Genomic DNA, 16,782 nt, shown 5'->3' with positions numbered 1-16,782 from the left:
GGGGACCTGAATGGAGGGCCTGCATTGGGGAGTGAGTTCCTCGAATCACCAGCAGTCTTCTGAAAGACCCAGGGTGGTGACACGTGCCATCCCATACTTGGGTGGCCCGTTGTCTTTTTAGTAGCTGGAGATTCAGCAAAGTTTCTCATGAGCGTGGGACAGGGCAGTGTGCCTGGGGCTTTTCACGGTAATATTAGACAGTTTAGATAAAAAATGAGTGTGTTCTCCATTACGTATAACACGTCACCTTGGCTGAGCACCCAGGCCATCCCTATACTTGTCCTGGGCGCCGAAGTCAAAGGCAGGCCTTGGATGCACGCGAAGGATTCCTGGGCCCTTGTCAGCTCCCCTGGGAAATACACGACCGTACGGAGAGGCTGCCGGGGAGAGTGCAGGATGGCCCAGGTATGGATGCTGGGATTTGGACGCTTGCCTCCAGGTTGCGGGTGGAGAGACCTACACCATCGGCCTGCAGTTTGCGTCTAGTCGGAGAGCTGGGGAGGAGGAGATCCTGATCTACATCAACGACCATGAGGACAAAAACGAAGAGGCGTTTTGCGTGAAGGTCATCTACCAGTGAGGGCTTGAGGGCGACGTCCTTCCCATCAGCCCAGCTGGGGTCCGTTTGTGCCCTGCTGCCCTCTCTGACCTCAGGGCCCACCCGGCTGACCTGTGCCTGTGGCTGAGAGACCGAGCGCTGGTCATTTTGTAGCACCTGCGTCCACCGTCACTGCTGCCAACACCCAGCAGTCCTGGGTTCCGTGAGCGTGAATTTGTGGCTGCGGCCCTGGCTCTGGTGCTGCCGTCCACGCACCTGGGACCCACATTATCTCTGTTGCTCAAAATATATTTTATGAATCATTCTAAGTGACAAAATTATGTTTTTCTTACTACTGGATTTTGTACACACATAATCTATTATTTGCTATGCAATATTTTATGCTGGTGTCATATCTTTTTTAAATTGTTGAACAAAATACTAAACTTTTACACGCCTTCCCTTGGCAGTTTTCTTGATTGTTTTCTGCTGGCGCAATGTCAGAGGCTTTCTGTCTACAGCACAAGGCTGGCTTCTCCAGCCAGGCAGCCCAGGCCCTGCGCCCTCACGGAGAGGCCACTGAAGCCTGACCCAGGTGGGGGCTGAGACTGCGGCTATGAGATGGCAGAGGTGGGGGTGTGGATGTGCGGGGGCTGAGGGTCCCACGCCTGAGTGGAGGGCGGGCCGCACCCAGCAGTGGTTGCAGAGAGCACACAGCCAGCCAGCCCTTGCAGTGAGACGCGGTCCTCATTAGTGGACATCAGTCTCGGCAGGTGGCCTCTGCTGCCTCTGCATGCTCTGATCCTGACACAGTCCCTGTCCCCAGAGAGAAATTTCACAGGCACTGTAGTTGGACCCTGAAGGTCAGAGCTGTGGCCTTTTCCTGCGTCTGTGCCGGGGCAGATGATGAGTAGAGACGCCTCCCTGGGCAGTGTGTGTGTGCGTGGGTGCTGCTTCTCAAGAGACAGTGCTGCCCTCCCTTCCCACAGCCTCTGTGGCTGGGTAGGATTGGCCAACACAGTTTTCTTTTGAGAGAGTTAGATTTTCTCATAGGCAGGCCCTAGTGCTGAGTCCTAGGCAAGGGAACAATTTTAAGAAGTCCAGTCCTCTTGGAAGAGGTTCCTGGAGATCCAGGAAGCCACATACCAGTTCCATCCAGCCCTGCCCTGTTGTGGAGAGTTTGATGAGCCCTGCAGATTGGGCCCAGTGTCCAGCCTATGCTTGCTGGATGCCCTGGCAGAAGCAGAAGCTGCAGCAGCAAAGGAGCTCCATCCACTGGCTCGAAAACCTCCTGTGGATGTGTCCGTGTAGCCTTTGCAAAGCTGCAGTCTCCCTTTAGAGTGCTGCCTCCTTAGGGCTGCTGGGTACATCCATTAGAGACCATGGCAGTCGTTGGTTCACTCCTCACTCCTTCATCTGGTACCACATGCCACCTGTGGTCTCCACCCTCTCACAGGCTTAGGAAAGTAGGGAAGGTACCTGGGGCGCTCAGTCTGGAGTAGGAAGGGAGAGGTGCGGCCTCCCACAGAGGATGGAGGTTGGCAAGGCTTCCCACAGGTGGGCCTGAGTGGGTAAATGTGGGAGGGGAGACCTCCTGGGCTGAGGTCTGTGAAAGCTGAGGCCCAGGGCCGGGGGCACGGTGTGCCCAGGGCCCCAAGGAAGGCTGGGCAGAGCCAGTATGCCCATGTGGAAGCTGGCCCTGCCTGCAGTTCTTGCCCGCAGGGACAGGGGTGCCTAGGACCCACCCCGATGTGGGCGCCATGCTGAGCTGGGTGCCTTTCAGAGGGTCCCTTATCATTCCCATCACGGGCGTTTCTCAGCTGTGATTTCGTTTCTCGCCCGATCCTCCCTCCTCCCGCCCTGTTGAAAGCTCCTTTTCACTAAATGGAGTCAAATGCAAGCAAGACGTGCTGCTTTGCATTTCTCATGTCTGATAATGATTTAATGCTATGTTTGTCTGTATTTAGAAATGAATTAAGGCACTTTTGAAAATTGTCACCTCAGGTTCTAAGAGGGTGGAGAAAGAGCCATTACGCGTCCCTGGTGGCTGCATTTTCTCCCCTGGACGAGGCACTGCGGCTCTCACCTGGCAGCCCTGGGTAGCATTTACCGGGAGGTGCGCTGAGGCTTTGACAGAGAGAGACAGAGGGGGCTGAGGAGCAGCTGGCGGCCTGCCCACAAGAAGTACTCGGGTGGATCGCTGTCTTGTGCTGTGCCCGAGCACAGTGGGGTCTCCCTGGCCCCATACAGGACACTGCCCCACAGATGGAAAATGAAGAACGTAGACCCTTCCTACCCAGAGGGCACCTGCACTCCACCTGCCGCACTCGCTGGTGATGCCCTGTGGGCCCCACTGGCTCTCCTGACCCCAAGCCAAAGCCACACCTGAGCGGGTCCACAGAGGCTGCACAGGGCCCGGGAGCTTCTCTGCAGGTCGGGCAGATCCACCTCAGGCCAGGCCCCTGGGTTTCAGCGTGCCCCTCGCCTCTCCAAGGGGGCCTGGGAAGCCCCTGCCGTCTGGAGAATGAATGATGAGGAACAGTCACCCTAACTTCAGGATTACTGTCCCTGCAAAACTCACAGACACTCAGAATTTCAGAATCTGGCAGTTTGGGAAGAGGGTCTTTGCAGATGTAATAAAGTGGGGGCTGGAGATGAAGTCATGTTGATTAGAGTGACCCTCAATGCAGGGAGAGTGTCCTTATGGGACAGAAAGGGACATGTGGAGATGGTCCTGTGGCAACAGAAGCAGAGGCTGGAGGGAGCCACAAGCCAGGGAATACCAGAGCCACAGAAGCTGGAGACGCTGGGGCTAGGTTCTCCCTTGGAGCCTCCAGAGGGAACCCGCCCTGCCCTTACCTTGATCTCAGCCCTCTGGCTGCCAGAGCTGTCGGGGAATAACTTCCAGTTGCTTTGAGTCTCCAAGTTTGCAGCAGTTATTACGGCAGCCTCAGGCAGTTGACACAGGAGTCGTGGGACCCACAGCTCCCTGGAGGCCATAAATATTTCTGTAACTGGCAAATCAAGGTCCCTAGTCCTGAGGAGGGGAGGTCTGGTGTGAGTCTAAGGAGTGACCCATCGACAGGTGATCTTTGGTGCATGTAGAGAAACCCCTCGTGTGCGCGTCCTTGGCCACAAAGGAGCCGCGTCAGCCTGGCTTATCAGCCATCCTGAATTGAGCTGGGACTCCAGGTTCTCAAGGTAAACCTTATCACAAGAATTCAGCCTTGAAATAACCATGCACCAATGTGTTTCTTTTGGAGACAGAACCTCTAGGTGGGGGCCGTATCCACGTTTAAAGGTAACGAAGTCGACAGCCCCTATGTATGACTCACGTGAACCCAGGTTCTGGAGATGGCTTGTAGGGCCTTGAGGGAAGGAATGCGGGCTCCAAGGCCACATGGGGCCTGGTACTGGGGTCAGTGCTGTCCACGCTGCCCTCCTGGGCCACTCCAGACTTCACTGGCCCTCATGCCAGCCCACTTGTTCAGCACTCATGGCAGCTGGCGCAACTGTCAGGAAACAGACCCAATCCTGTTGTCTCCTTTGCGTGGGTCACAGGCAAGGATCCTGTCTGGGGCCTGCAGGCCCGTCCTCCCCGGGCTCCATCTCACCCCCTCTCACTGCTCGTTCCATGCTTGGGGTGCAGGGCTGTGCCTCGGTCTCCATGAGGGTGCGTGGAGCTGACCTCGTAAGAGCTCTGTGCGGCATCCCACCCCCAAATCACCCTCCCTGGGACCTGTTCTCCACAGCACCTCTCGGCTCCTCCTTGCCTGTCTGCCCCCCATGGAGTTTGTCTTTGTTCCCTGCCAGGGGCTGTCCAAAAATACTCTTGGAAGAAACTGAATGTTGCCAGATCAGCTGCTCCCCTGCCTGGAGTCCCCCGATGCCTCACAGCCCACAAGTCCCCTCCCATCAGCCAGCCTCCCCCTCTCAGCCCCTGCAGGCCGCTCCTAGCCAGTGTCAGGGCCTTCTTTGTACTCTCTCTGGAATTGTCCGAGTGGCTGGCTCTTCTCCTTCCTGGGGTGGTGCCTCCTAGAGAGGCCTGTCGGGCACCTGGCTAAGCAAGACATTTCCTGGGATAAGTCCTGAATGTGGCCTTGGTGGTCTGCGGCGTCTCCCATCAAGGCAGGGTCAGTGTTACCCTTTGGGCTAGCCGTCTCTGATGACTTGGATGTGGCAGGGTTGGTATGGTGCCCCGCCTGGGCTCAGCCCACTCTGCCTGCTGCTCTGCTGTTAAGCTGTCAGGACCCCAAGGCCACCATGGGGATAAGCCCACAAGAACCTTCCGGGGATAAGAGACCATGTGGCTGGAGTTCCAGGTGTCCCGGCTGTCCCTTTGGCCCCTATCAGCCCCTGCAGATTGCAGATGCATGGGAAGACCCAGCCATCATTGCCACACCCAGTCTTGGCCTAAAGAGCTGCCCTGCTGAGCCCAACCCATATGCCAACCTGCGGAGCCACGAGCTACATGAATGGCTAAGTGTTGGGAGCCGCTGAGGTTTGGGGTAGTTAATGACACAGCAGTAGCTACTGCTGCTCCAGCCTCAGGCGGCTCCTGCTGCCTTCCGGTATTCTAAACGCAATTCACGTTGATTTGCTTACCTGCTTACTATCTGTCTTCCCCGTTAGAATCTGTTAGAATATCAGATTCAAGAGGACATGATCTGTGTAGCCACCGAATCTCAACGATACTAGAGTGTGAACAAATAATAAGAGTTCACGTTTATTAAAGATTTACAATACATTAGGCTTTGTGTCATGCCTTGAAGTCCAGGCCTTACCATTATATAGCCTTAGTGACCTGCATGTACACCTCTGGATGGTCCCCAGGAGCCAGAAAGGCTGAAGTAACCACAGGTAACCAGGTGGCCACAGAAAGAAGTGAAACAGCTTGTTCCTGCCTCAGCTAATTACTCTCCCCCTGTAACCTGCAACCATTGTTCCTGCTCAGCCTTGCAAAAACTTCCCCCTGGACATTGAGTTCCTCAAGACCTCCACCCCTGTAACTGTAATTTACCTCACCCTCCCCTATGCTTGCAACCGATACTCCCCACCCTTATGATCATGCTTGTTTGTAATGGATAGCCCCTGCCCTTGTGATCATATGTCCCGTGGCAACCCCCCGGCAGTCCCTGCCCCCAGCTTGCAAAACTGCCCCAAACTTTAACTTCTCTAACTTTCCACAGCCTACCCCAAACCTGTAAAACCAACTCCTGTCCCACCACCATCTGCTGACTCTCTTTTTGGACTTAGCCCACCCGCACCTGGGTGAATTGATAGCCATGTTGCTCACACAAAGCCTGCCTGGTGGTCTACATGAGTCATTTGCCTCACTTCTTTTCTGGGTGCTCATACCGGGCAGCAAGGCCCATCCACAGACTTGGAAACGTGGATGATCCTAGAGCACCACGGAGCTGGCAGTGCCGTGCCCTTGCCACTGCCTCGTTGTCCGCTGCTGTTGATGGCAGCACGACCTGCCGGGAACACCACCACACGTCCTCCTCTCTGAGTGTTGGCTGCTTACCCAGACACGCCAAGGAGGGATTAGTTCAGGTCCACAATTTAAACAAATGTTTAGGTCTGTCTCAACCCTGGCTGATTAATTCCGTCGGTCATCTGTCAGCTAACACCAGTTAGCCTGGGGATCAATTATTTTAGATCATCTTTTTTTTTAAAAGGAAGACATGAGATTATTTGTAAAGAATGAATTTTTTTAGATAGTGAAGAAAGTGAGCATGGGTGGTTGTTGTTGGGGTCAGTCAGCCCTTGCCATGTGAGTACGTGTGTGTGTGTGTGTGTGTGTGTGTGTGAATGTGAGTGTATATGAGTATGAGCGTGAGTGCATACGTTATTAGCTAATTGGGTTTCAGTAGACTGTGAGGTCTGGCTCCAACTGAGATCAGAAATAGCAGTAACCACCCCAAATGCGTAAGGGATAAATGTGTGTGTTTTCCTTTTCTCATTGTACTCTTGTGGCAAGGTGGCTAGCGAGGGTGCCCTTCCTGCAGTCCCGGAAGGAAAAGTCTCATTGCTGAAAGACCCTTTGTCTAAGTGCTAATTTTTGTTTGCAGACTGAGCATCTATTTCCAACAGTGGACATGGGAATTTTCCACAATTCCTGAGGCCATGGGGCCTCCTTCCTGGGGTCCTGCTTTCAGCTTCCCCTTAACACATCCTTCTAGTGGACCCTGGGATCTGGGCCCCTGGGTTGGAACCAGGCACAGAAAGCGACATCTGGCCTGGGTCCTCCTTCTCGCGTTTCAGTGACCCTGCCCCAGGTCCCAATTCCACATCTTGCCAGCTCTCTGCTTGTGGAGACTGGGCCTCTGAGTAGTGCCCATGGCAAGGGGCTCGCTACTCTCACTCTGTGACCCATGGGGCAGTGGCTTTTAATGAGACCCAGGAGGAGGCCACGCTTAACCCAAAGCAGACCCTGGGGGAGGTGGAACTACCGGCCCAGGAGGGCAGCTTTGGCAGCTGACCTCACGTGTCACTTTGGCAGGTTCATGATGCTCAGGTAACACATCTGGGAAGGATGTGTTAAGGGGAATGAGTGCAGAGGACATCCTGGGAGCTTGAGGTTGAGGGCCACACTGGGGTGGGTGGCGCGGGGAAGCCGTCCTGACACCGGGGGCTCCTCAGCCACCCTGGACTACACCTTGAACCTGATTCACCCTCCAGTCCTAGAGCTGAACAGGGGAGGTGACTGAGGGTGCAAGTTTGGGTGACTTATCCAAGGTCACAGAGCAAGGGGGAGAGACAGTGGGACCTGAGCCAGGCAGATCTACTTCAGCTCATGGAGCTCCAAGCACGGCAGCACGGCACCTCTACTTTGCCTTGAGGAACAAAGGGAGAGCCCCCCACTGGGCCTCCCTAATGCTCGCAGTGGCCTACCCAGCCTCAGTCCCGCCGTGGACAGCTTTCAAGAGGCAGGTTAGTGCAGGGTGAGTGCAATCCGTCACCTACAATAACCCCTTGTGACAGGAAGCTGGGAAAACAGAGACAAAAAATCAATGAGGATTTGGAAACAGACGGCTGGAAACAGTTTATTTCTAAAGCAGCATGGCTTGAACAAGATCTGGAGCTGGGGCCCTGAGCAAGAGCCTGGCCAGGCTGGAGGGAGGTGCCCTGAGGCCACGGGGGCAGTTGCCTCCCCGGGACCTCTCCCCCACCCCTCCTGCTCCACAGGGCCTGGTCCTCGGCTGGGTGGCCATGGCAGCAGGTGCTACAGCCAGGGTCGCCCAAAGCTGGGAGCTCCCAGGGATGGTGAAAGGGGCTTTGAGCTCTCCCAGCACCCAACAAGTCACCCTGGGCACTTGGCCCTGCAGACCAGCACTTGGAGATCTGTGGCGTACCAGGATCTCCAAGTGCTGGTAGGCTGTGTCTGTTGGTTCATTTATGTCTTCGTTCAATCATCCATTCATCAGCAGCAGCTCTGATGTGCCGGGTAATGTCCATCTGTCCGACACACCCTGCTGTCTCTGTGGCCATCAAGCACAGCTATGCCACCCCTCAGTTGCAACCCCTGGGGTAAGTGCTGACAGAGGAGAGCCCCAGCTTCCCTGGGAATCAGGTGGAGGGGTCCAGATGAAGCCAGTACCACAGACGGGGTGGCATGTGTCTCTTCCTTCCCCTGGGACTGGAGCTGGGCACGGCTCCTCCTGCACCCCCAAAGCCTGCCCTGGGAGTGGAAAGATTTATGCCCCGAGGGGGCAGTGTAACTGCTCCTTATGGCACATTATACTGACAAGTGGGCTCCCATCAGGGCACATGCTGGGTGCTGCTGCCACCACTGGAATCACAGCTCGTATTTCTGAAACATGCCGTAGAGGCCACAGTCAGTCGGTCAAGGGTCCTGCACAGGGTTATTAATGTAGATTAACTGAATAATTTTCATAGAATAATACTTCCTAAGGGTTACAGATGGGCCCTGGTCTTTCCTTAGCTACTGTTAGCCAAAAATGTCGAAGGTGGGTCCGTCCACTTTCCCGTTTAAGCTGCAGAGCAAATGGCATTTCCAGTGAGAACACAGACCTTAAATCTGGGTTGGGGTCGGACTGACAGCTCCAAGGGCATGTGGAGGTGGGATGGGATTAGAACCCCTGGTGCCCCCTTTGTCTCAATTGGTTCAGAGATTGCTGGGTAATCAGCGGATCAGGCAGCTTTGCACTATAATTATGTCCAAACACACCCCCAAACTCAGTGGCTTGCAACACGATCCTGAAGCAGGCTGTGGTGGCTCAGCTTCCAGCTTCAGGTCAGGGTCCATCTGGCTCTGCGAGAGTCTCACTCTGGGCCCACGGCCTCTCAGGGCTTGTCCCAAGGATGGCCGGAGTGCAGAGGCAAATCAAACCATTGGGCGCAGAAACCCTTCAGCTCACACACCATCCACTCTCACTCTGCCGGCCAAGTCGGAAGTCACTAGGGTGGACAGACCCTCCTGAAGGCTCTGTAAGTCCCCAGGGCGCAGGGCAGGCAGTCAGAGCCCTGTCACAAGGAGGGAGGAAGGAGCTGGAGCGACAATGCCGCTGTCACGGGTCTCCTGTGTGGACCCCTTCAAGTCTGACACAGGAGTTAAACTTGGGTTTCTGGAATGTTTTAGAAAGATCCTGGCACCTGAGGTCATGGAGTGAATGAACGTTCTCTGGGGACCTGCCTGTGTGGGCGCTGCTGCCACCGCTGACTGCTGAGGACCCCGCACAGGATCTTTGGTTTGCTCAACATTGGTTTTGGCCAGGGCCATTCCTGGAAAACTTCTGATGTTCTTGAGGGATGCTCTGTGCTTGGGGCAGTGGGGACAGACTGAGACAGGCCCCTGCTCAAGTTGATTTTTTTTTTTTAGACGGAGTCTCCTTCTGTTGTCCAGGCTGGAGTGCAATAATATCATCTTGACTCACTGCAACCTCCATCTCCCAGGCTTAAATGATTCTCCAGCCTCAACCTCCCAAGTAGCTGGGATTACAGGTGCTGGCCACCACACCTGGCTAATTTTTGTATTCTTAGTAGAGATGGGGTTTCACCATGTTGGCCAGGCTGGTCTCAACCTCCTGACCTTGTGATCCACTCACCTCGGCCTCCCAAAGTGCTGGGATTATAGGCTTGAGCCACCATGCCTGGCCTCCACCTTGCTTTTGACTAGCAGGTGGGAGATACCCATGCACAATGTGCGCCCTTGGCACTGGACTGAGATGCCCAGGATGAACATGGGGCTGTGGGGACTGTGGGGGCAGGGGCTGTTGGCATGGCCTTTTGGGGTGAGGTAGGCAGGGTCTCCCTGGAGGAGAAGCTGGTGATGAGCTTTAAGGGGTGAGAATGAGTGGGGAGTGGGAAAGTGCATTTCAGGCTGGGAACCAGCCCAGGCCAGCAGATTCTTCCTGGGGACACCATGTGGGGGGCGCCAGGGGCCCCATGGGAAGGAAATGGCAGGCTCTGTCACCCATAGGGTGTCCACGGTTCAGCATAGCCAAGCCAGCTATGTCCAGGCCCAGAGAAGGAGTTGGAGGTCCGGGGCCCGTGGGTGGGGCTGTCTGGAGCAGGGAGTGCAGTTGCCCTGGGGACTGGTTGCCCTGAATCCCAGTGGTGCAGGGGTTGTTACCTGAGGGGGCTGGGTGGGGCTGGCTGCTCCGGCTCTCTGGAAAAGTCTAGGCCTTAACAGGCGGTTAAGGCCCTTGCTGCTGTGCAGAGCCTGGGTGAGCTCTGAAGGCAACAGCGTGACAGCTTTAATTAGAGAGGGTTGTTCTCATCAACACACTCGGCAGTTACTGAGCAGAAAGGATGGATTTACAACCGCCGCCGGCTGTGAGTCTCCATGTACAGGAGAGGCAGTGGCTCTCCCCTCGGCTGTCCCCCGCCAGGAGAGATGGACGGCCTGGAACCACTGCGGAAATTCTGTCAATGATGCATAGGGCCCTGGCCTTGGGGGTCAGTTCTCCAAGGTCGACCTGGCCAGACATGCTCACTGTCAACGTCTGCTCTCAGTGCTGGGTTCCTCCAGGACAGGGCCGCGTGCTTGAGACCCCACAGGCCCTGACTGAATACACAAAGTGTGTTAATGTGTGCGTATTGGGAAGCACCAGCTTCACCTCATCTGCCCGGTGCAGTCCCCTTCTCAGGTAGGCATCGGGGACTGCCTATGCCATGCAGCCTGGGGGAGGCTGGAGAGTGGGGGCAGCCTTGCCTCCAAGTCCTCATAGTCCTGCCCCAGCTGGTGGGCTGTAAAATCTGGTCTGAATTCACTGGTGCTGGGGCTGGGAGGACACTGTCCAGCCAGGAAGCCTCCCTCCCTCCTGGAGGCTGAATTTCCCACCTGCCTGGCCAGAGAGTGTTGCCTGGAGCCCCTGAAAAAATGTCCCCTGGCAGGGCCCGGCCTCCCTTGGAGAGCTGGAGCATGGACAGGGCACTTAAGCTTTCCAGACCCAATAAAGCAAAACATCACTGCGCGTTTGACTCTGGCTTGCCTCTGAGAGAGTTCCTCTAAGTTTGGTTTTATTGATGTGAGAGGGGCTCGGCTCCTGGAAATCAGCTTCCCCTCTGCCTCCCAGCCACCTTCTCGTGTCACCACTTGGGACTTACCTGATCCTGGTTGCCGTTTGCCTAATTTGCATTTTATTAGCCTGTGATTAAGCATGTTAGCAAGGCAAGCCAGGGTCAGCGAACCAAGGGCCCCTTGGTGGATGATTTTTGGGGTGACGCATTTCATCCCCTAACCTGATAACTTTTGGATTTCATGGGTCAATTAAAGAAAAAGAAAAGAAAAAACATCAGATTACCAATGTAGAATTGCCAGCTTTTTATTGGCCAAGTAAGGGCATTAAAAGAGTTCCTTCCAAGCCCGAATACTCCATCTGCATCATCATTCCATAGTAGGCGCAACAGCTGAGCCCTCCAGCCTAGGAAGGACGCACGCAGCACCAGATACGGTGCTTTCACCGAATACATGCGCTTAAATGGACACGGCTCTCTGTAGCGTTCTTGTCCCATTTCTAGGGGGCTGGTGGAGACCTCACTCATGATAGGCCCGTGCTCCGCCCAGGGAGGGGGACCCCTGTACTACGCCTCAGCCTGGTGATTTGGGCACTCAGTTCCTGGAAGGCTCTGGAAAGAAGTAGGAGTGATGGAGGCTGAGGTGAGGCTGGGCCAGGGTTCCTCTTCCTGCTCCTGGTGTGGCAAAGCCTTAGGCGCCCTGACATCTGGCACCACCACTGCCTTGGCAGTGCCCTCATCCCTCCACACCCTTGTCCGGTTGGCATCTGCGTAGATGAAGCCTGGAGGAGCCCCGGTTCTGCTGCTGGTGGGCGGGATGAGGAGGGAGGGGGCTGCAAGGCGTGTTTCTCCCAGGACTTCTGCAGGAGGGAGTAGGATCAGAGAGCCGCCCGCCTCTAGTTCAGAAATCGAATTGATTTCCTGTGTGGTTTTAGCTGGCGTTCTGCCCTGGAGCTGGGAGGGTGTGGGGCTAGACTTAGTTTTCTCGGCCCCAGGCAGGCTGCAGCCCCTGGGAAAAACCAGGCAGATCAATCCCAGCTCAAACAGGAATCTTGCCACCCCAGGCCCCACTCTTGGCCAGGGTGTGTGTGGTTCAAAAGCTGTTTTCACTAAGAAGCAGCACCCCAAATGGGCCGGCTGCGTGTCTCGGTCTGAACCTCACAGCACAATGGGCTCTATCAATACTGCATCATCTCAGGAAGTCTCCCGGCTCTTGGAGGAGGCAGAAGAGGGTGCTTAGAGATCCTCTAAGTAGGTGGAGGCAGGGAACTGAACCGGTCCTCCAGGACAGGGCTTTCCCAGGAGGAGACTTCAAAACACACCTGCAGCTGCCACGGGGCTTTAACACCTTAGAAGCTTTGTACAGACCCAAAAAACGGATTGGGGGCTACATGTGGAAAGATTTCTTGGCCTCAAAAAGTCTGCAAAGGCTTTGCTTAAAAACATTCTCGGGAGGAGTCAGAGGACAGGAAGCAAAGGGCCAGCAGGAGCTGGAACAAGCAAGCCCTTGGGGATACTGGTGCCGACTGGAGCTGACGGTTGCAGTGATTGAGACACAGGGACCTGGAGCTCAGTGCAATGGCAGCCACGTGCCGTTCCCCAGTTCTGTGTTTAATTTCTCCAGTCTCAGCCAAAGCCTGACCAACCCTTTTGGGAGTGGAGGAGAGGAATTGCGTTGTTGAAAAAACGCTGGACGCGGTGGCTCATGTCTATAATCCCAGCCTTTTGGGATCACCTGCAGTCCCAGCTGAGGTGGGAAGATTGCTTGAACTCAGGAGTTTGAGGTTACAGTGAGCTGTGATTGCAACATTGCACTCTAGTATTACGAGGTTGCAGTCACGGCTCACTGCATGTCTCCAGGGCAACAGAGTGAGACCCTGAAAGAAAAGAAAGAGAAGATGGGAGTGGAGAACATAAAGAGATCCGTCTCTCCAAAGAAACAAACACAAACAAAACAAAAGAGAACAATTTAACTGGCGGTGGTGGCGCTCGCCGGTGGTCCCGGCTACCCCAGTGGCTGAGGCAGGAGGTTGGCTTGAGCCTAGGAAGTTGAGGCTGCAATGAACTGTGATTGCGCCACTGCACTCCAGCCTGGGGGATAGAGCGAGTCCCCGTCTCTAAAACAAAACCCAGGAGTGAGAGACTGCGCAGGGTAAAACGGTCCCAGGCTGGGCACAGGCCTGGGTCAGGTCCCAGAGCTTCCTGGGGCTCTGCCACCTCATTCTGACAGTGACCAGCCAGAGAGCCTGAGGGACATCGTGCTCAGGATGCCTGCTGAGGGAGGAGAGGCTGACATCCTTAGCTTCTCCCTCCCCAGCAGCCTGGAGTCAGCGTTGGGCATCAGGCTGGGATCTGCCTGTTGGGCACAGTGTGGGAGCAGTCCTAGGGCAGAACACAATGTGCCAGCCACCCTCCAAGGCCCAAGATCCTGCCTCTCTGTCCCGGGAATCCTGTCACCTGCAGAAACTCCCTGGCTTCTCTTTAGGAAGGTTCCTGCATCTGTCTCCTGGAGGGGCGTTTTCTAGAAGTTCTGGTGATTCCTGGCTGGATGACACTCCCCTGGGTCTCTCCCTCTACCTTCTTCTTCCCTCATGATGGCCACGCTTCCCGTGGTCCCATCACAGCCCTGCAAGGAGCGGCCTTTTGGCCTCTGGGAAGAAGTGAAGCAGAGGTGCCCCGTCCTAGCGACGAGTCACCCTCGCTGGTCCCACAGCAGCATTGCGCCCACGTGCACTCATCGTCTGGGCCTGGGTCCTGTTTTCTCTTGGACCACTTCACTCCTCCATGTTTAGGAAGCCTCATTCCCCAGAGTGACTGCCTGTGCCCTGCGTTCATTGACCAAGTTAACCGCCCAAGGCTTCCTTGGCACTGCTGATGATGACCACAGCAGGTGGGTTCCTGTCCCCAGGGAGCTTGAGAATGGGTGATTTCTCGGGGATTCCACGCCGCCCCACCAGGCGGGTGCCTGCCGCCCCTCCTCAGCACCCACCCCTCGAGGTGGCTCATAGCCCGCTGTGCAGCTTTGGTGGTGAGCTGAGGGCTGAGATGGTGGCCCGGCTGGTCGGTAGTGGCAGGGGCAGGGACAGGCAGGGCTCTGCGCTCAGCTTTGCAGGCAGGAGTTGAGGCTTTGGGCCTTCAGAGAGTCTTCCTCCCTGCAGATTAAAAACAGTTGTGGCCGGGCGCAGTGGCTCACACCTGAAATCCCAGCACTTTGAGAGGCTGAGGCAGGCAGATCACGAGGTCAGGAGGACCAGCCTGGCCAACATGCTGAAACCCCATCTTTACTAAACAAACAAACAAAAATTAGCTGGGTGTGTTGGTGTGCGCCTGTAATCCCAGCTACCTGGGAGGCAGAGGCAGGAGAATCGTTTGAACCTGGGAGGCGGAGGTTGCAGTGAGCCAAGACCATACCATTGCACTCTAGCCCGAGCGACAGAGCAAGATGCTGTCTCAAAATAAATAAACAAAAATAAAAATAAAAACGGTTGCATCCAGACATGTTTCAACGTTGCTGTTCTTTCTACCTGGAGGTGGCTGGCCCTGCTCCCCTGTTGCCAGCTGGATGTGGCTGGGGGCGCCCTCCTTTCTCCACCTGCCCCAATTATTTGTTTCTGAGGGGTCTGCTGGGGTTCTGGGAGAGTGTGAGGCTTGGGCTAAAGGGCTGGTTTGTGGGCTCACTCAGACATGACCCCAGAACTTATGACAAGTAGAGTAGGGCTGGGGATGGGCAGGGGGCCCAGGCTGGGGTGTGCCTACCTCTCCTGACTGCCCTGTGTGGGAGGCTCTTCTCCCTCAATGCCTCTATTCCACAGCCACAGAGCTGGAGCAGGACGCCCAGGGGCTCTGGCTTCCCTCTGCTCAGCATGGATGGGCCGGATGTAGGGGGCATCAGGGGCGGAGGGCACCAGGTGGGTAAGGCTGGACAAGGCTCTGTGTTGAGCTGCGCAGAGTGGACCCTGGGTGTGATGCCAGCCTCCTGCTCAGGAGTGTGGTCCTCCCTCTGCGCAGAGTCCCCTCTGCTGTGGTCAGTGGTAGAGCAGGGACATGTTGGGAAGGCCCAGGAGGAAGATCTCAAACTTTGGGTCCCATTCCCATAAGAACGCTCCGGAGTGACGTTGGCAGAAAGTGTTTGAAACTAAATTGTGAGCGCTGTCATCCCAACTCTGAATCTGCAGTGACAGGAGTGCCTGCCCCGGACCCCAGTACCTGAAATTTAAGGAACTGGGTGATGTTCTCCACGGTGGTAGTAGGCTCTGCAATCTCCTGAGTGTGGGGTCCAGGCTAGCCGGGTTGGGGCCCTTACCCACCAGGCACCGTGGTTCCTCCTTGTCCTGGGAAAGCATGTGCTGGGAGCTGGGATGAAGGACAGTGGGGGCTGCCTGGGGAGAAGTCAGGTGGACACTGAGGCCCCTGCTTGTCTTTGAAGTCCTGCTGGTCTCCCCGGGCACCTGGGGCTCTGTGGACGCATTGTACACTGTGATTCCTGCAGGGTTCAGCAGACGTCCTGCAGGAGCAGCCGGTCCAGGGTCTGTGTTCAGACTGTGCCCCTTAGGTTCCAGCTGAGCACTCAGGGCCACAGGATGGTCAACGTGAGAAGCGAGGGTGCAGGGGAAGGGAGCTCAGACATCACTCATCCCGCACGAGAGTCATGCCTCCTGGGGGCCTCCCCACCGACTTGCTGTGTGTGGTTGAGCCTGGGCGGACCCTGAAGCCTGTTTTAAATTCCTAGGTGGAGAGTGGGGATTGAATCCAGCTGGGCCTCACTCTGCTTTGGCAGGTTCCTGGAGCAGCCTGTAGGCCGTGGCGAGAATGTCGTCCAAGACGAGGCTGCAGGTGGGTGTCTGCTGCTCCCCAGCCCCTCTTGTTTCATGGAGACGCACCCCAATTCAGGAGCTCTTGGCCGCCCACCCAGAGGGAGCCATCTGCAGGTCAGAGACACAGATTGGGACGTGCACCGCTTTCTCTGCCCCGGCATCAGCCACTCATTACCTGTCTGATTTGCTGACACTGCTGGGTGTCCAGCAATGCAATTCAATTCTGACTCCAGGTATGGAGGTAGCATCAGATCCCATGAGGTCCAGGGCTCCGTCCCCACTCTGGATGTCAGTTGCAAGTTCTAGGCCATTCCCTCTTCTGTCCAACCAGAAATAAATCTGAGGTTCCCATGACGCCCTCTCTGGGCTTGATAACTCACTGGAGCCACTCACAGAACCGGGAAAGTGCTCTACTCACAGTGAGAAGTCCCTTACAAACACAGTAACTCTTCAGATTGGAAGAGACACACAGGACGAGGCATGGGGTTGTCTGGGAGCATCTAGGACTCCTCCAGACGCGTCCCCTCCCACACCTCAATGGGTTCACCAGAGCGAAACTCTTTGAGCCCTGTCATTTAGTGTTTTTTAGGGAGGTCCCATAAAAAACGTTGGCCTGATTGGTTACGTCATTGGCTATGGTGATTGACTCAAGCTACAGTCCTTCTCACTTCCCTGGAGATGGGGGTTGGGGGTAGAGGGGTTTGGAGAGGACACATGGCTGGGCTTCTGGCATCCAGCCCCCAGCCTGCAACTATCTAGGGAGCTACTGAATCGCCTCATTAGCATAAGCTGCAGCAAGGGGGAAGGGACTCCCTGTGAATGACAAGTCACTCCTGTGCTTGGAAACGCCCAGGGTTTTAGGAGCCCTATGCCAGGAACCAGACCCAAGCCAGATGCAGTTTTCATGACAGCATATGTTAGGGTCATGACTCTGCTCTGCAGTGG

At 55.7% G+C, this 16,782-nt stretch overlaps 1 protein-coding gene across 47 annotated transcripts in view; it reads left to right on the top strand.

Annotated features, from left to right (window-relative positions):
- The window catches only part of NPHP4 (nephrocystin 4), a 134,554-nt gene extending 133,555 nt beyond the window's left edge, over positions 1–999 (top strand). For all 47 annotated transcript variants that reach the window (XR_013519753.1, XR_013519752.1, XR_013519751.1 and 44 more), the window contains one exon: positions 440–999. Coding sequence is in view for 43 of the 47 variants with exons in the window: in XM_035307510.3 (XP_035163401.3) it covers positions 440–580 (141 nt within the window). In the remaining 4 variants the exon portion in view is untranslated. The remainder of the gene's footprint in view (positions 1–439) is intronic.
- Positions 1,000–16,782: the final 15,783 nt, after the last annotated feature.

Source organism: Callithrix jacchus, chromosome 7, assembly GCF_049354715.1.
Source record: "Callithrix jacchus isolate 240 chromosome 7, calJac240_pri, whole genome shotgun sequence".
In the NCBI taxonomy this organism is placed as follows: domain Eukaryota; kingdom Metazoa; phylum Chordata; class Mammalia; order Primates; family Cebidae; genus Callithrix; species Callithrix jacchus.
Note: the sequence above shows the minus strand (reverse complement) of the source record. Positions and strands in the feature narration are given on the sequence as shown.